At 50.3% G+C, this 19333-nt stretch overlaps 1 protein-coding gene and 1 non-coding gene across 2 annotated transcripts in view; both read right to left on the reverse strand.

Annotated features, from left to right (window-relative positions):
• Window positions 1-319: 319 nt before the first annotated feature.
• The window catches only part of GCN1 (GCN1 activator of EIF2AK4), a 57329-nt gene continuing 38315 nt past the window's right edge, over window positions 320-19333 (reverse strand). The window contains exons 38-58 of the mRNA XM_058531549.1: window positions 17921-18141; window positions 16606-16674; window positions 16266-16404; window positions 15980-16176; window positions 15639-15781; window positions 14136-14253; window positions 13806-14021; window positions 12478-12642; window positions 10963-11124; window positions 10587-10679; window positions 10208-10351; window positions 9843-10112; window positions 9484-9597; window positions 8764-8994; window positions 6874-7067; window positions 6623-6737; window positions 4597-4693; window positions 4070-4218; window positions 3215-3322; window positions 1573-1791; window positions 320-1043 (exon numbers count right to left, since the gene is read on the reverse strand). Coding sequence (XP_058387532.1) covers window positions 918-1043; window positions 1573-1791; window positions 3215-3322; window positions 4070-4218; window positions 4597-4693; window positions 6623-6737; window positions 6874-7067; window positions 8764-8994; window positions 9484-9597; window positions 9843-10112; window positions 10208-10351; window positions 10587-10679; window positions 10963-11124; window positions 12478-12642; window positions 13806-14021; window positions 14136-14253; window positions 15639-15781; window positions 15980-16176; window positions 16266-16404; window positions 16606-16674; window positions 17921-18141 — 3290 coding nt within the window. The 3' untranslated portion in view covers window positions 320-917. The remainder of the gene's footprint in view (window positions 1044-1572; window positions 1792-3214; window positions 3323-4069; window positions 4219-4596; window positions 4694-6622; window positions 6738-6873; window positions 7068-8763; window positions 8995-9483; window positions 9598-9842; window positions 10113-10207; window positions 10352-10586; window positions 10680-10962; window positions 11125-12477; window positions 12643-13805; window positions 14022-14135; window positions 14254-15638; window positions 15782-15979; window positions 16177-16265; window positions 16405-16605; window positions 16675-17920; window positions 18142-19333) is intronic.
• On the reverse strand, window positions 2716-2819 carry LOC131398684 (U6 spliceosomal RNA). Its single transcript, XR_009216963.1, has one exon. It is a non-coding gene; the product is annotated as a U6 spliceosomal RNA (small nuclear RNA).

The following is a 19333-nucleotide window of genomic DNA, read 5'->3' on the forward strand; positions in this document are numbered from 1 at the left end:
GATGGATTTCTCTTTAAAACTTGACTACCAGCAGCTCTCTGCCTTTCTGAGTCAGGAAAGAGCAGAGAAGTGGCTACTTGGACCCTGGCATTCTCTACATCGGCTAAGATCGCAGGCCTGGCTGCATATCTCTCGAGACCCGACGTCAGGACACAGAAGTCTACAGACATCGACAAGACTCTTGAGAGCAGGAGAGAGTCGCCCAGAAATCAGAGTGCTGCCAATACTTACGAAAACAGTCGCAAGCCTTGCCTTATTCCTGAAGCAGGAAGCTTCATGTTTAACGGATGTTTGGAGATTTTAAAAAATCTGCTTATAACAAGATTAAATCAAAGCCTTTATTAAACATTCCTCCTTCAAACAGCCTGCATTTAAGCCTATACCCCTCCCCCGACTTGGGACCCACCAGGGCTGTGTGAGTATCATCGCCACCTGACAGGGGTCAGATCCAGTCAGGCTGCACAACATTGAAAAGCCACGCCAAGACACACCACACCAGGCAGAGCGCCTCAGTTCTGTGCCCAACTCGGGATCTAGGCAAAAGGTTGGTAGCACTGGCTCTGGAACCAGAGCTCAAGCACAGGAGAAGAGCAACCAAAGGACTGACCCGACTGTTCCAGACCTGGCCATGCTAAGCTGCATGATCAGCTCTTGGCCGCCATTCAGTGAGGCTCATGCATGTGCTTTTTCTTGTCTTCTCCAAAGAAAAGGGTGAGAGATGGAAAAGGCAATTTTCAGTTGTGTGTGGGTTTGATTTAAGGCTTTGGCTGTGGTCTGTTGATATATTAAAATGCTTTCTGGGAACGTCATCTCCTAAGCTCCCCATCGGAACAAACGTATTTTCAAAAATGAAAACATTGAACAAAGAGGTGGAGCCGAAATGCTGCTGCGGAGCCTGGTGGGCGGGGCCAGGCCCATCATGTCAGAATGGTGTCGTCCACCTGCTCTGTGGAGTCGGCCTGGCTGGCCAGCTTCTTCAGGGACCTCCGGTTGCACTCATTCAGCACCTCCAAACTGGCCACATCCAGGATTTTGGAGAGGGACTGTGGGGAAGACGGAAATGAGGAGACAGAGTCAGAAGATGTGGCTTCAAGTTTCTCCAATCAAAGACAAAAATGAATGCTAACCTCAGAACTAGAACCACTGAGGTGAAATCTGGAAAAATAAGGGAATCAGAGGATCCAGGGAAAGCCAAGAAAACACTCATCATGCTTTTCATGTGGGGAGGCAGCAGTGGTTCGAGTTTTCAGTGCTTTCAAGGTGGCGAGGAGGTAGGGGACTGAGTGAACAGGGCTCTGGGCTTCCATCAGCAGCCCTACTGGGATCTGTTTTCTAGGTCTGGTTGCCACAGGAGATTTTATCTGAAGAAAGGGCTCTGTTGCTGAAAGAAGTCTGAACACCACAAGAACAGAGGAATGTGTTTTCAGGCACCGGATCACAATCTGCCCCTCAACACTCACACACGCGGGGTGGCAGGGAAGAGTATGATGCTTCAATACTGTCATGCAGAAGAGGCCTGCAAGACGAATGCCCCAGCATGCCCCGCGGAGGCGCTCCAGTCCAGGCTCCCACCTGAAACATCTCTTCTCCCTGCCTCATCTTCAGGAGGCTGACAATCGCCTGGTCGCTGTAGGCCCTTACGACTGTGTTTTTATCCTTGGTGTTATCAAGAAGAGCCTTCAGGATGGGTTTGATGGCCTGGGGGTCCAGGGGAGGCAATGGGTCCTTGTTTGCCCACCAGATCATCTTCTCAGCCACCAGCCTGATGTCACTGGATGGGTTCTGCAGACACTATGAAGAGGAACACAGGCTTTTAGTCAGGCACATCCAGTCTGTTTCTCAAAGAAGCCCAAACTCCTGCCCTGACACTCTCTTCATCACGGAAACTGACCCCAGTGCTCCCTTCCAATGCCTTCCCTCCTGTGGGAGGGTGACAGGCGTGATTCGGCCCCGTCTCCCTCTCTACCTCATCTCGTGCCACTCTCCCCTCTGCTCAGTACTCTTGGCCCACGTGGCGCTTTCACTTCCCCCAACACACCATGTTCCTTCCTGCCTCGGGCCTCTGCACTGGCTGGTCCCACTGCCCAGGACGTGCTTGCCCCGGATCCTCACTTGGTTGGTTCCTTCTCATCCTTTAGGTCTCAGCTCACATGTCAACCTTCAGAGGTCTTCCCTGACAACACCATCTAAATTAGGGCCCTCCCCACGGGCTTCTTGTGTGTCTCCAACTCCAGAGATCTTGTCTGCCCTGGTCATCTCTACACCTTCAGGGTCTAGCCCAGCCAGCGCCCAGAGAGTCCCCAGTAAACAAATGCTGATGAAGAGCTGCACGCAGGGTGATGCCCTCACAGGCTCAGTCTAATCAGGGCCCTGTAAACTCTCAGCAGGGCTCTGGTGTCTGCAGGGAGGGGGCCATCACCTTTTGGAACCTCACTACTCAAAGCCATGTCCATGGACCTGCAGCACTGACAGGCCTGGGAGCTGGTTACAAAGGCAGAGTCTCAAGCGTGGCCGCATCTCTTAAAATGCAGATTCTGGTTCTGATTTGTGTCCACATTAATGTTTGGGAAGCACGCTTTACTACACAGGCAGTGGGGGCTCCACTGTCTGGCTCCCTGGCTTTCCTTTCTTTTTTTATTTTTTGGTTTATTGTGGTAACATTGGTTTATAACATTGTGTAAATTTCAGGTGTACATCATACTTCTATTTCTGCATAAAAATATGGAATGCTTCACGAATTTGCATGTCATCCTTGCGCAGGGGCCAAGAATCTTCCTGTATTGTTCCAATTTTAGCATAGGTGCTGCCGAAGCGAGCACTCCCCGGCTTTCCTAATTGAGGCCTTGCAGCCACCACACGAGCCACACTAATAAGTGCCATGCCAGCTAAAGGGAGACAGGGAAGAGAAGATTTATTAAGATTTGAACCCAGGTTTGTTCCCAATTTTACAAAATCGGGGTGCCTAGAAAGAACGCCTAAAATAGTGGTTCTTCACTTGATTTGGGATCACAGGTCTATTTGAGAATCTGACAAAAAGTTGGGCATTCTTCCAGGGAAAAACGCACACAGAACCATTCTGCATTCTATCCCTAAGGGTTCGGAGATCTCCCGCAGGCTATCCATGGAGAACTCCTAGAACACAGCTGGTCTGAGGACACACTTCCAGTGTTCTCTGGGCCTGGGTCCTTCTCACAAGTCAGGCTGCCCTGCTCACCTTAATGAACAGGCTGGAGAGTTTGGCTGGCAACTGTCCTCCTCCTGTCTCGATGTGATACTTCATCAGGAAGCCCATGCCCCGGACCCCGCTCACCGCAATGGGGATCTGTGGAGAGAGGAGAGGGCTAGACAGGACGGCATCCTGCTCCTTCCTCGGAGCAACAGGGCCAGGCACAATCCCATTCCCCGGAATCTCCAGGACCCTGGTTTTTATCATCAGCCCCTCTACCCTTATTACACCCCAGCTAAGACTCCTCAATAGCTCTCATGTAGACATGCCACCCTGGCTGTGAGGCAGACGAATAAAACCAGTGTCACTGGTTCCCGGGAACAGGGACCAGAGACTTTCTGACCTAGAAGGGACCTCTAGATGCTCCAAACAAACTCCTCACTGTTTAGATGATTAAACTGGGGCCCAGCGAGATTGAGTGCTGGTCCAAGGGCACAGCAAGTTACCGGCAAAGGTAAAATTTTTTGTTGTTGTTGTTGAGGAAGGTTAGCCTTGAGCTAACATCTGTTGCCAATCCTCCTTTTTTTGCTGAGGAAGATTGGCCCTGAGGTAACATTTGTGCCCATCTTCTTCTATTTTATATGTGGGACACCTGCCACAGCATGGCTTGATAAGCAGTGTGTAGGTCCACACCGGGGATCTGAACCTGCAAACCCCAGACCACCGAAGCAGAGTGTGTGAACTTAACCACTATGCCACGGGGCCGGCCCAGCAAAGGCAAAATTTGAAAACAGGCCTCCTACCACCCAGCCTGGGGTTCCCCAGGCTATGTCAGCAAAGCTATGGCCATGGAATTTTGACTAGGGGAGGGGGAGGACTGGTCTGGCTGCCTTGAAGCCTTACCCTGTCTGCCATGGCATTGCTGAGGATCATGTCCTGAACTTCACCGCTGTATTTCCCTGCACAGAGTCTGCTGGGAGCCACATTCACAGCCACAGAGAGTGCCAGGCTCCGCCCGTGCCGAACCATCCAGTCAATGCCAGACACGTCCGCTGGGTGGAAGGACACAACTGGGGTCAACCTGCACTTTACAGCATGCCCCCAACGCCCATGAAGCCCACAGGCCTACCCCACTTCTGAGACTAGCGTGCCGACTCGGGGCCTGTGGAAACCCCAGTCCACACTGTGCGCAGCCCTCCCTGCCCAACGTGGCATGTTAAGGAGGGGTCTCTCACAGCTGTGTTCTTTGAGCAGAGCTCAGGGCTACAGGACCACTGGAAATTCCATTTTGTTTTAACAGCTGAATTCCCAAGGAGCGGTGGTCCAGCTGCCAAAAGACCTTCTGAGAGGCAGGGGAGACAGGCGCCCACAACTCTCCCCCAGGGCTGGGGGGCTCTGAAGGGGACGGCCCCAGTGGACAAGAGACCTACCCAGCAAGCACTGCTGAAGAACAGCGCTAAGCTCCTCTTCCGTCAGAAAGGCACACAGTTCCCCCAGGCATCCAGCCGAGGAGACACGAGTGTTGTCCTGACAGGGCAGAGAAGGGAACGAAAGGTGGTGTGAGCCCCACACCGGCTCCACGGTAACCAAGGGAACCCACTGTGCCCCGGACGGAGGGCAGAAGGGAAGGAGGAACAAAGCAACTCAGGGACTCTAAACACAGCCCTTACTCCAGGCACTGGCGCTCCCGCTGCCAGAATGGGACTGCCATTCACTGCAACTGCTGCTTGGCAAGGAGTTAAAAATTACACATCTGGCACTTAATTATAGAAAACTCCAGTGTGCGTGCATATGGTAATCATCATAATAGCAATAATAACCGTATTTACACAGCACTTTTCTTTTTAGGACGTCTGAATGCTTTACATTTATTATCTCAGTTACTATCAACAGCCCCGTGAGGTAGGGAGGGGCGCACAGAGGGGACACCCCTGCCCATGGTCACCAGAGGCAGCTAGAGAACCTCTCTGAGCTCCTTTTTTTGTGTGTCATCTTGTGTCCAGAGTGACTCCCTGCTATCTCTCTACTGTGTCGGTGCCCACTGCCACCTCCATTATTCGGGTTTGTCTGAGGAAGTCAAAAGAAGCCACTAATCAACCCCAAGAAGACAGGTGACAACCACGCTTTTTCTGTGAGAATCAAAGCCAGACACACAAATGGCTCCTTACTGCCCCTCCCTTGCCAGCTAATCACGGGATCCTGAGCGAGTGGGTTTTAAGTTATGTGCTGTATTATTAATAAGTACCAACTTGATGTGCCTCCCCCAAAACAAACCACCAACCAGGGACTTAGTGACCTGTGGGAGAGGCTGATGCCAGGTTGGCACCCTGGACTGCCACCTTTGATCCAGGGGAAGTTCTGAGTTGGGTGACGATGGTCTGCCAGCAGTTTGGGCCTCAGCTCCAAGCAGAAGCCCAGGAGCCAAGCAAGGCTAAAGCTGGCTCTCTCTGACACGCACTCTCTCCAGCAGGATCTATTTCAAGCTCCGTTGTGGTGAAATGCAAATTGGTTTAAATACTAACTTTTGCTTGTACTGTGCACAGCCCCGTAAAAACCCTGACAGACTGGGACCAAAAGAAGGTAGAGTCTCCCATCTGTACCCCCAGAGAAGACCGGGGCTTTAGTCAGAGAGCGGGCAGCTGGGGATTAGACCAGACCTGCCGAGCCGTGGTAAGTGCAGCAGCAATAATGGCTGGCCCCTGTGTGGACACACAATGAAGTGTAAAACCATGTGAATTGAAAGGCCGCTCTCCAGAGATTAGGCCCCACAACAGAGGGCTGTCTGTCAAAGGGGAAAGAAAATTCTTATCCACAGACTCATCCCCTACTAGACCCGTCACAGTGCTGGGCAGCCGACGGGTACTTAACAAATGTTGCCAGACTGTGTGAGGAAGGGCCACACTGCTGGCACCTGGACAGGACCAGGAGTCGCAGGGCTCCGATCCTGGTTCTGACTCTACCACCTGCTAGCGTGTGGCCCCAGGCAAGTCTCGCCCTCTTCAACAGTGCTAAGACCTCCCACCCAGACAGTCATCAGACACCAAGTTTCTTGAGAGCTGTGACCATGCTTTACTCATCTCCGGGCTAGGCCCTTCGGCTCAACAAATGTTCCTGAACCAATAACTGAAGCTCTGCATTTTACAAATGGGGAAATGAGGGCAGAGAGGGAAAGTGACTTGTTTAAATTTAGAGATTAGTGAGAGATATGGACTTTAAAAAACCTACTTTCTGTACCTATAAAACAGAATAATCAGTATCAATATTACCCACCTTGTCTCCCTCACAAGCAAATGCTTGGTAAGCCAGAAAGAGAGATATGAATGTCAGGAATGATTATGCCGACTGACCAGCTGGCAGCTGTACCAAGTTCGTCTAACACAAGCAGAGACACCAATCAAACCCAAGAGGAGGGACAGCAGTCAAGCCCATCAGCCCCACCACCACCTGCAGCTGTACCTCGTCATGTCCCAGCATGCTCAGCAGGAGCGAGACGATGTTTTTCCGGATGACTGTGTCCACTTTGGCCCCTGCTCCCTGAATCACAAACCTCAGGGCCTGCAGCATGGTGTCCCTACAGAACCAATGCACCCAACTTAAAACCTGGCTCTCCCTCACCACTGCTCCTGCCCACACAGGCCCTGCCCAGGGCTGCTTCAGAAGCTGCCTGGCCTCCTCGCAGCCACAGCACGCCCCTACTGGTACCTCACCTGACACCCGGGTCCTCCATGACACGGATTCCATTCAGCAGCTCTGTGAAGAGGGGATCTACCTTGATGTGGATGGAAATGAGCTTCCCCAGCGCATCAGCGGCCTTCAGGCGCACCCCCCGATTGGAGTCCTGCAGGGCTTTGGTAAAAGTGGTCTGCAGCTGGGGCAGGAAGGGCTTCAGGGCAATCCCAACCTGTTTGAGAAACCCACACCCGAAAGCACAGCTATGGTGAGCCCCAGGCCACAGTGTACTACAGGCACAAAAACAATCAATCACAAACCACCACGAGCTGACCCAGCTCTCACACACAGGCTAGGAATAGATATCCCAGAAGCGAGGAGCGCCAAGCACAGGCAGGTTATGCTCAGTCTCCTCTTCTGTTTTCAGCATCCTTCATTGCACTGAGAGGAGGAGGAGGAGGATGACGAGGGCGACCATCACCACCACAGGCACCGTCCGCATGGCTTAGTGGAGACCTATCCACGTGGACTAGTGACTTGAAACCTCCATCTCCGAATACATTAAAGAGTGGGGCGGCAGCCAGCTGTCAGCACGGTTGAAGATCTGTTCTAGTGCCCAAACAGGGAAATGGACTGGGTACTAAGGGCAGGTATCATCTACTGAGCAACCGATACACAGGTTGAGCACTTGACAGTCAGCCCTCAACAATCCTATGAAACAAATGACCTCAGAAAGTCATCCCTGTACACATGTGCACACCTCCCATTAAAAATCCAGTTTAATCCCTGACCATATATAGAAAAACAGGCACACTTGTGATAAAATACAGATGGGTCCGAGACAAAGGTTTACTTATTGCTAAATGGGAAAATCAAAGTAGCTGGTTGGAGGTCTGGAAATACTGGGGTTGGGGTTTGCAGGCTGCTGGAAGACACATCACAGACTAAAGCCAGCAAATCTGAGGTGGGAACCATCTGCCCAGGGATGACATCTGACTCATGGCCTAAGGGACAAATGCTGTGAGAGAAGAGCTCCATTTGTATGTAGAATTACAAAAATACCACACAAAAAAACACAAGGTGAAGATGATAATTAAAAAAAAAAAAAAGAATCAATTTTCTACAGAATGAAGCTGATGCTCACAATCCCCATTTTTCAGCTGGGAAGTTGCTCTCCACACCCTTCTCCCCAAAGGAAAAAAAAGCTACACATTTTCAGCTTGCTTTTGTTTCCAAATCTCAAGTAAGAATTCAATTTTTTATTACAACAACAAATCTTGGCTTTGTTGATACTTTTTAAAATCTAAAAGGCTTAATTATTGCCCCATAAAACATTACAAATGGTTAATATGTTGGATCTTTGCTTCTTACACTTTTGGCAAAAACTGAAGTTATTCCACCTGCTCTCAGACTTCCTTTTCAGTCTCTCATCAGATTCTTTGCATCTCCCTTTATGAGGTGGCAATACAGAACGAAAGCATATTTAAACAATGTTTTAACTGTATTTATGTGGCCCTAGATTTTTTCCTCTGAACCAGTAGTTCTTCAAAATAATAGCAATTAGCGTGTATCGAGTGCTTAGAATGTGTCAGGCACTGTGCCTGGTGTTACTTCATCTAAGCCCCACGTTTCACGGCCTTCGTGAGGCAGGGAGAATTAGTGCTCTCAAATTATAAGTGAGGAAACAGGCTCAGAGGTTATATGACTTTCCCAAGTCATCCGGCCACATGGCTACAAAGTGGTGGACCTGGAATTGACCATCGTGTAGTGTGAGTCTAGAGTCCAAGGTCTTAATCCCTGTGCTATGCTGTTTCTCCATAATAAGCTGTCACTCTGCTGCCACACAACACCGTGTGCCAGTCTCCTGCAGACAGATACGTCCTCTAAGATCCGAACGGACCAAGAGAATGAACTCGTTAGTCGCTCACCTTGGCCAGCAAGAGGCTGAGTGTCTCGAGCAGAGCCGCCTTCACGTTCCAGCTGAATCGGTCCCCCAGGATGCGAATCAGAGGGCCAGTGATGCTGACCACGGAGGGCCTCAGGGCGTCAGCTGAGGTGAGGCGGATCACCAAGCCTAAAGCTTTGGCTGCTTCCTCTTTCTGTTCTGGGCTGCCAGTTAGGACTCCCTCCCGCAACACTGGAAGGATGGAGGTTACTCCCTGACAAGAGAACCACACCCGAGGGTCAAATCTCTAGGGCACTGGGCTCAGGTGTCTCCCACTGGAAGCAAGGCGCTCCTGTCAGCCATCCTCTCCTCAGCTCCACAAGAGAGACTGATTCCGGCTGCCAGGATCACAGCCTGAGACGGTGCCGGCTGGGAAATAGTTTTGGCTTGACAGTGACAAGAAGATAAGAGCCCCCAACAGGCCTATCACACAGAGGTCCATGCGCTGCTGTCACCTCTGTGACTCACTTGCTCTGGCTGAGGTGCCCTCCACAGCTTACAATGAAAGCAGCACGAACCCTGCCCTCCTCTGGCCACCAGAGAAAAGAAACACGCTGTCTGGGAAAGTGCGGAATAGCACCTAGGGTGCTAAGTCAGATTAACACGTGGCTGCTCCCCTTGCCCCACCAGACCTGGGACTGGGGGTGAAGATGGAGGAAGGCCACATACCCACAGCAGCCTGCACCACGAGCCCCCGGCTTACCTTCTTTGGGAGGCAGAACCCTGGCACATGCTCGCCTTTGCTCTCATTCCCTATGAGCCGGATTTCTTTGTGCAGTTCTTCAATGAGTGCCAGTTGATTGCCAGCATCCAGCTTCTGTGGGAAGCCAGGAAAAAGCAGAGAGGATGTCAGAGTTCTAAGTACAGCCCTCTCAAAACTGCTTCAAAATAATATAGCAGGGGAAAGGGTGTGGGTGGGAGTGTAAACAAGATTGGTCATGGATTGATAAACGTTGAAGCTGCGTGATGGGTACACGGGGGGTTATTTTTAGAGTCTAGTCTTATAAGCGTCTGGAATTGCCTACAATCAAAAGCTGGTTGTGGGGTCAGCAGTCCCCTGACCTTGGTGATGGCATTCAGGGCATCCCAGCTCTCCTCTAGAACCACAGGGCTGGAGTCGTTGAAGAGGCGGATGAGGCCCGAGACCAGGCTCCGCAGGTGGCTGGTGTAGTCCGCCTTCGATCGGGAACAGTAGATGTTGAGGATGATGGCAGCAGCCTGCCTCATGCCCACCTCAGGGCTGCGGGTGGCTTCCAACAGATCCTCGATGATGATCCGGTGCCCAGTGTCATCCTCTACTGAGAGGATCACGGCCTGACAGTTGGCCATCTCCTAAAACCACAGGGGACACCTGGGCTGAGCATGGCTCTGCCAGGGAAGGATAGGACAGCCGTTAGAAAGCTGGCGAGACTGATCACCACACTCACCAGCTGCTCGTCCGGAGTCCCAAGCTTCTCCTTCAGGGCCAACATGACTGCTGGGAGGATCACTCCAAGATGACGGGTCAGTGCGTCGCCTGCCACAGATGAAAGGAAAGCCAGCACCCGGGTATTGACAGGGGGAGTCGTCAGCTGTAGAATGATGAATAATATCAACTTAATGAATGCTGCCCCGTGCTGGCTGCTGCACTAGGCTCTGGGAGATCCCTTCCCGCTGTTCAGGGCTGAGTGTCTGCTCCAGGGCATCCCATACCCACCACCAGCCTCCCCCAACATCTGAGTTCAGAACTGGTCTTCCTGGCAGGCCCAGGAACAAGGATGGGGCTGTAGCTTGAGCCACAGGGGGTTGCCATGTGTTGGGATTTACCTTGGGCACGAGGTAGGGCAGCACCACACGACTCTTGATGGCCATAACTTGCTTCAGACCATCCAAGGCAAATTCTGACACCTCCTCATCATCCTGCAAAGGGGCATTGGGGGCAACACCGAGAAGTTGGCTCCTATCCCCACCTCTGCTGTCTGGACCAGCCACTGCCAATTTCCTTCTCCACTTCCCTCCCTCCCTCCCACTGCACCCACACTTACTGACTGTCAGCGGAGAAGCACAGCCAAATCTGATCCTGCTGCGCTCACTCCCTCTGGGGGCCCACACTGCGGCTGCCTTGGCAGAATAAGCCCCCTGCATTTTGCTTCTACAAAGATAGTAAAAGCCAAACTGGTAGGTGTGTGGCAGATCCACTCACCAGCTGCTTCAGTAAAAACGGGAGAATGTCCTCCAGAGCCTGGTGGCCAATGGTGGAATGCAGCTGCTCGAAGGTCTTGGCTGCCGCCTCTCTGACCTCCTCCAGCGGGTCACACAAAGCCTTCCTTGCCGTGGGCACCAGGGACTCAGAGAAATACAGCACCTGCAACAGCACACGCGGGCTGTACCTGACACTGCAGAGGCAAGGAGGGAGCGGAAGCAAGCCCGGGAGGATGGGTGAGGCCCTCTGGCCTGGCCAGGCCATTGCCACTTCCTTGGCTTGACTTTTTTCAACTGAGTTTTCTGTGAAACTGTGCACATATAAAAAAGCAGAGAGGATATGTAATCTACCCCTGAGGACCTTTCACCTAGACTTAATAGCTTGATTTTTTTCAGGTGAGTTCTCCAGATACTCTCCGTCTCCCACAGGAACTCCAAACTCCTTCCCACAGCAAGGCTCTGCATGCCAAGGCCTCCTCTCCCTCGACTCCCTGTTTTGCTTTTCCTCTTGGAAAACTTCCAAGTCCTTCTTCAAGTCTCAACTCAAATAAATACTTGCTCCTCTATGAAGTCTTTGGGGCTACAGCAGGCCCAAGGACAGCTCTGTTTCCTTTGTAACCAATTCCACCACAGCCAAGCTCACTATGAATCTTAGGACTGGTTACGTGTTGGCCTCACCACAAGCAAGGTCTCGGCCTTTGCGGGACTCAGTAACTATTCAATGAATCACAACTCTATTTGGTGACAGAATTTATTCGTGTTCTTTGCCAAATGAAATATGAAACCTCAAATGTAATACATATAACTGATACACACCGGAGAAGGATCCAGTAAATCAGATGAGGATGCTCAGGCTAAGCAATTGGCTACGTGCTTACATTTCTCACTGGCCATCCACTTCATCACTTTGGTGCTTTCATCCCTGTCGAGAGCCCTATATATATTCAACCTACTCCCCAGGCATGTTTCCAGGATCAATTACCTTAGAAAGGTCAGTAAGAAGGATTCCAAACCCCTCAAATGTTGCTACTATGGAAAGAGTATTATTGCTGGAGAGAATACGTTTCCACCCACTGGGTACTTACTCTTATCTACTCCACTCCTTCTAAGAACAAGTGCACGCACCTCCTGCTCCCTGCCGCCCTCCTTTCCCTGCTAAGGATACCACACATTTTAACTGAACTGACAAAGTGACACAAAAGGGATTAATCTGGAGCAACCTCAGGAGTAGTGAGAAAAAGATCATCTCTGATTTCCAAAAGCCACTCAAGGCCTCTAAATCACTTAGTTTTTAGCCTGCAAAACTGACAGGAAAGCTGAGAGGAGGGAAACCCCAGTCCACATGCGGCCCGCCAACACCCCACTGCCAGCAGTGCCCCCTGGAGTGAGGTTCATGTGTCCTGAGGGGGAAATGAAGTGTCCCTGGTAGTGCAGCTTCTCCTGTAACCTCCCCCCAGCCCTCTGAGTCAGGTCACCTGCAGGGGCAGGGCCTGCGGGGCCCTTAGAAGATACTCACGGCGTCCCGGCTGGTGGACTTCATGATCTCACTCAGCCCAATGCACACACCCTGCCTCTCGTCACTCTTCTGAGACCGCAGGCCTTCCTCAAGGATGGGGATGATCTCAGGGAGGATTTTCTCCCCTAACTTCCGGACGAGATCTCCCAACGTCCTTGCTGCAATCTGTCCGCAGAGATCAAGCCAGACGTCAATTCCCTGCAAAGCCCAGGGCACCCAGAGGACAACTCCACAGTGAGGGCCCTGGACCTCTTAGACTTTATCTGAGTCACTGACTTAACTTCCCCAAATGTTCTTACCCCTGAAGAGCCCCCCCTAGGTGCTTACAAAACACTACAAAATAAAATTATCTCTTTGTGTCACACACACCTACACAGCCTAAAGCAAGAGCCGGCACCTTATCTATGAACAGGAACTTCATCATATGCTCTCAGTCAAGGGCCAATTTCCCTGGATTGAAAACTGCAGCCTAGAAGTCACTTAACCCTGTGCTCTTGCCCAAGAGGAGCTGAATTTGGAACAAATGCTTTAAGGAAAAAACCCATCTCCTCTGAGGCCCCATGCAAACCTTTCTTTAGAGCCAAATATGCAGTTTCCCTTTCAGGGATGGGGGTAGGGTGCCAGGGAGTGGGCCAAAGGGGACTGGCAAAAGTGATCATCAGTCCAGGCTGAGCCCCTCCTCCAACCAACAAACACGGCCTGTCCCAGCCTGAAGTGTCAGCCCTATCTCACACCATGCTTGCGCCTGTCTGCTTTCTCACTCCAGACTCACCAGCCTTTGCTCAGCCCCTACCGTTGGCCACGTTCCTGCCTACCACAGGGCTTTTGCACATCCCACCCTTGTATCTAAAGCACTACTCCTCTGTCTGGAATAGTCTTTCATCACCTCCCTCACCTGGCTGCTGCTTACTCATCTTTCATCTTCAAGCATAAATTCTTCTGAGAAGCCTTCCTTGACCTCCCTAGCTAGGTCAAATGCCCCTGTGATAAGCATATGCAGTGTCATGCAGCACTTGCCACAGCTGCATTTACATCTGTCTGTGTGGTTATTTGATTAATATCCACCTCCTCTACCAGACTGTAGCATCACAAGGACAAGGAATGAGGCTGCCTTTCTTCTCCACTATATTCCCAGGTCTTAGGCCCCTGCTTAGCACCTAGCAGATGCTCAATAAATATCTGTGGAATTACTAAGTAAATACATAAATGTTCTCCTGTTAGAGAGGGGACCCTAGGCGCTCTCCCGGTCTCTGCAGACCCAGCTTTCTAGCCTCTGAAAGGAGGTTATCAGGGGCTGCTGGGTCAGAAGCAAGGCCCGGGAAACTCACCGTTCTCTTATCTGCACATGTGCTGGCCAGGAAACCCAGCAGGAGACCAAAGAGAGTGGGCAAGATCTCACGCAAGGTGCGGGGTGTGTTGGAGACCACAATCTTCCAGACATGCAGGGATGCTTGCCGCACAACCAGCTGGGTGTCCGAGCGGCCCATATATAGCCCTGCCAACACCCGGTTCCGCCGATCTACCCCGAGGGCAGTGATGATCGCCTGCAGCCAGTGGAAAGGAAACAGAGAACACACAGGGTGAAGCCTCCACAGCATGAGTGCCAGGGCACATCCCTACCATCAGCAAAGCAAGGAAAATCAACTCAAGGCACATACTTTGTTGGACTGGGCAGTTCCAAAGTTATCATCTTCGGAGGCAGTTTCTGTGGTCATCTTGCCAGTGACTCCTGAGATGTGGAACAGGAGATCCCCAAGGAGCTGAACAGAGCTGAACCTGAGAAGGATGCCAACAGCAGAGTCACACAGCCACAAGGGGCAGTCTCAGGGCACAACCAAGCACAGCACAGAAAAGAGACTGGAAGGAAATGCACCCAGAATATTCATGGTGGTTATCTTGGAATGGGAGAAAAGTTACAGGTGATGGTCATTTCCTCACACTTTCTACACATTTCCTTGCCAACTTTTCTACTAATAAACTTTAATCGTGGAAAAGAATAAACACTTTTAAAAAGCAAATGTAAAATTTTCTATAATCTAAGTTATAAAAAGAGAGAGAGAGAGAGAACATAGAGGGAAGCATTAACAGGAAACCAGGAATGCTGATCAACAGAAGTGGAGACATCAGAACGGCCTAGAAAGATAAACTTTATTTCTCTTCAAATTAAATGAGGTTTATTGTTTTTAATGATCATAAAAAAATAATAGTCATAGGGCCGGCCCCGTGGCTTAGCGGTTAAGTGCACGTACTCCATTGCTGGCAGCCCAGGTTCGGATCCCAGGCACGCACCAATGCACCGCTTGTCCAGCCATGCTGAGGCGGCATCCCACATACAGCAACTAGAGGGATGTGCAACTATGACGTACAAACTATCTACTGGGGCTTTGGGGAGAAAAGGGGAGAAGAGAAAAAAAAAGGAGGATTGGCAATAGATGTTAGCTCAGGACCGGTCTTCCTCAGCAAAAAGAGGAGGATTGGCATGGATGCTACCTCAGGGCTGATCTTCCTCACAAAAAAAATAATAATAATAATAGTCATATTCAAACTGAAAATTCAAAAAATACAGAAAAATGTACAGAAAGAATATAAACAACCACCCAAACTCCCACCACCTAAACACCCTGACACTCTGGTGACACTCTTGCACACATGGCCTCTACAGAGACACGCACGCCCCACACAACGTGGGAAGTGGGAAGGCTGAGGAGCTTTCTGTGTCAGCTTAGATAGTCCTCTTATTCTGTCCTTTGTAATGGCTGAATAAAAGTTCATGCTGTGGATGTGCTACGACTTAAACCAACCTCCAATTTTCCAATGATAAATAATACTGCAACAAACATCCTTCTATGGACATCTTTAAGCACTTGACCAAATATGTCCTTGGAATAAATTCCTATAAGTAGAATTTCCAGATTAAAAAGTTTTGTGTTTAAAATTTTGTGTTTAAAATTTTAATACAAACTGAAGGACTGAACAGAGAGAACTTTTTAAAAGAGAATCAGAATGAAGACAATGCTACAGGAAACAGGCGAGTTACAAAACGGTTAAAAGCGAGGGTCTGGAGAAAGTGGAGAGAGTTCTTGGCAACTCATTCTGCTCGTTCCTCAGAGTTCCCAAAGCGCAAAGCTGGGGCTGTTGGGCCTTCCTGTCTGAGTTCTCACCTTATTCTCCAGAGGTCGTCAAAGAGGCCTTGCTCCAGCTGGGGCAACAGCAGGGCGATGGCCGTCTCAGCGTACATGGAGATGACCCGCTGGCCGGCACGCAGGGCGGTATCACGCACAAACTCGTTCTCATCAGCAAGAGCCTGTGCACACAGAAGGTGGGTCAGCCAGGGCTGCCACCCCCAGACACCCAGACCCCAAAGTAAATGGGACTCCCTGAATAGCAAGATGAGGACTCCTGCCACCCAGCCCCAATTGGCAGGGAGCCCAGCTCTCCAGGAGAACACATGCATCCTGCCCTCCTCAGTAACGCCACCCTCAGCATGGTCATTGGTGCCTACTTTGAGGATGCAGGGGATGATGGGCCCCACGTAAGGAGTGAACTTGTCCCCGAAGGTGATGGGCAGGTAGTTGAACATCATGATATAGCCATCTCGGACATGGGGTGCAATGTCCACTTTGCTAGCTGTAGCCACGATTTCCGGCATCAGCTTCTCCAACTTCTCCACCCCCAAGCCAGCCATAACCTCAGCCAACCCTGTAACAAAAGGACAGAATGAACCCACTAGATCTGAGGGCCCCTAGAGGGCATTCCTGGACTGGCCCCTGGGCCTGCTCTAGCCTCACCTTGTGCAGCGCCTGAGCGATCCACAGAGCTCTGCTCATAGGTCAGCGTCTCCATCAGCCATGGCAGCAAGTCCTCAAAGCACGACTCCCCCATGCCCTTCACCATGGCCCCAAGAGCCTTTGCAGACACTGTCCGCACCTGTCAGGTAACCGAGAGCAGGGATGGTGAGGAGATGTGACTCAAAACTAGGTGACCACACAGGAGCAAAGAAGGACCCCTCAGGAGTCCCTCCCTTTAGCAAACAGACATAAAAGCAGCTTAAAGGGAATTCTCAGAATCAAATTTTCTGAGGACTGGGCTAAAATAACAAGCTCCTGACCCCTCTCCTCCCAGACTCACCTCAGGTACAGGATCCAAAAGAGAGGCTTTCAGGCCAGGTGTCACGCTTGGCAGGTAAGGAGCCAAATCCTACAATAACACAAGAGGTGACTCAAGCAGAGGCCCGATTCCTACTTTCTTTGGGATTCGTTCTCTTGTGGACCCTGACCTCACCATTCTGCTGACAAGGAGCGCTCAGCAGGGGGGCTTCCAGAACAGGTGGGGAAGGGCAACTGGCAAAGAATTCCCTGCTCTGACTGGTTCCTTGAGGGCCCTGCGCAATTGTTCAGGGAAACCTATGCGGGACCCAAGGCCCATCTTCAACAGGTTGGGAGATGAGAGAGCCGCCAGCTATAGTCCAAAGCTCTTCCCCTCCTGGGACCAAGGCCTGCCCAGCCTCTGGAATCTAGGAAATTATTTCTGGCATTTTCCTTTCAGAATTGCATTATCATCTTCCCTTTCTTCACCTTAAATGGTTTATGTCTCTTGATATAGCATTCAGCTTAGGGAACAGTTTTAAATATAGAAAAAGCCTTATGTTCACTGAAGCATCATTTTAAACAGCAAAAAACCTTGGACACTACATGACCAATGATAGAATTATGTAAGTTATAGTATATAAACTTGTTGGAATATTATATAACTATTAAAAATCAGTTTTATGAATAACATTTTAACTTGAAAATAAGTTTGTGTTCAGTAATACAATTTTTAAAATGTAATAAAAATCATTAACAGTAACTGTTTTAGTGTTGGAAGACTACAGACAAAATTTTTTGTTTTTCTAGTTTTTCAGTTTCCCAAATTTTCTAGGATTGACATAACTTCCCACTTTGTCTCTTGTGTCCGTAGGCTCAGCAAGCAAAGCAGAGCTGTGGCAGACAGTGAGACCACGAATGCAACCCTTGGGGCAAGGAAACAAACAAATAAACAAAGTAAATCTCCTCAACTAGGCTGATTTCCTCTGAGAGGCCTACAGAAGCAAATGCTTGTGACAAGAAAACACTGCAAGCAGTCAAAGCAGCAGCCACTTCCCCAACACTCCTGAAAGGTCAAACAAAGGTGAGGCTGGACCTTTCCTCCCTCTCAATCTGGAAAAGGGGCCCACTGAGACGGGCCTGACCTAGGGGCTGAGCTAACAAGGACTTGAGCCACTGTCCTGTGCAAGATGCTCACAGAGCCTAGATTTCTACCCTCCACCCCAAAATGGTCCATTTCTTCCCCTAAACATAATCAGGGACCAAATGCACACAGCCCTCCCATGTCTACTGTGGGCAGGGACTCTGTGCCCTAAACCAGCATCTACTGGTCTGTCCTGGACCAGCTGGGCTGCTACCTTCTGGTCTGTCAGGGAGTACATGTTGCCAATAATCTGGGCTGCCATCTTCCGAGTGTCTGTGGAACGGTCCTGGAAGGCTCTCTGGACGATGGGCATGATGAGGGCCAGGGACGGAGCATCAATAAAGTGGACAAACTTCGTGTCCAGCAGGGTCTGCAAGCACTTCTGGGTCTTCCTGGAGGGGTCTGTCAGGGCATCCAGCAGGACCGGGGCAATGGCTGCATGTCCAAACAGGAGAGAGGCTGGTTTGTACAAGTCTACGGTGTGGCAAAGCCGCTGGGTCCCCAGAACTAGGGGGGATCAGAAGAGAAGGGAGTCCCAGCTACCGCTCCCTGGAGCCCCACAAGTTGCCAGCTGGGGAAGCCACCCTGTCTGCAAAGAGCAATCCTCTCCACCAGGAGGAAGCAGTGTGGAGGTGGCAGCTGTCGCCCCTCTGCACTGTGGAGCTGTGATCTAGCCTCAGTGGGCACTGAGCCGCAGCCACAGTGCTGGGCCTCCACAGGAGAGCTGCTTGAGCACCATCGACCTTACTCTGGAAGCAGTAACCAGAAGTGATTTTGTGAAAAAACTTTTGAGACACCAAAGGCCACTGAACCAATGGTGGGAGTGAAGCACACAATGCTCAGAGGAGCTAAGCCCAGATAAAATGAGCTCTCAGATTCAGCACCATGAGCCCAGCAGAAGGAATATCAAGAGAAATACCTGGCTTATCTTTTCCAAAAGCCCAGGGAATTTAACCACTATGAAGACCCATGCTGGTGGCTGACAATTAAAAAAAACAAATAACGCAATTTAAAAAAGGGCAGAGGGGGGTCAGTGTGGTGGCGTGGTGGTTGGGTTCGCCCGCTCCACTTCGGCAGCCCAGGGTTTGCAGGTTCGGATCCCGGGCGTGAACCTACACGTTGCTCAAGCCATGCCTTGGCAGCATCCCACGTACAGAAAACAGAGGAAGACTGGCACAGACGTTAGCTTAGGGACAATCTTCCTCACAGAAAAAAAAAAGGGCAGAGGATTTGAATAGACAGTTCTCCAGAGAAGATATGCAAATGGCCAATAAGCACATGAAAAGATGTTCAACATCATCAGTCATTAGGGAGATGCAAATCAAAACCACAATGAGATGCCGCTTCATACCCACTAGGATGGCTGTAACCAAAAAAACAGATAATAACAGGGTTGGCAATTAGAACTCTCATACATTACTGTTGGGAATCTCAAATGGTACAGCCGCTTTGGAACATTCTAGTAGTTACTCAAAAACTTAAAGTTATGACATGACCCAGCAGTTTCATTCCTAGGTATCTAACCAAGAGAAGTGAAAAATGTCTACAAAAAACTTATACACAAATGTTCATAGAAGCATTATTCTTAATAGCCAAAAAGTGGAAACAACCTAAATGTCTATCAACT

Source organism: Diceros bicornis, chromosome 35 (assembly GCF_020826845.1).
Source record: "Diceros bicornis minor isolate mBicDic1 chromosome 35, mDicBic1.mat.cur, whole genome shotgun sequence".
Lineage (NCBI taxonomy): Eukaryota > Metazoa > Chordata > Mammalia > Perissodactyla > Rhinocerotidae > Diceros > Diceros bicornis.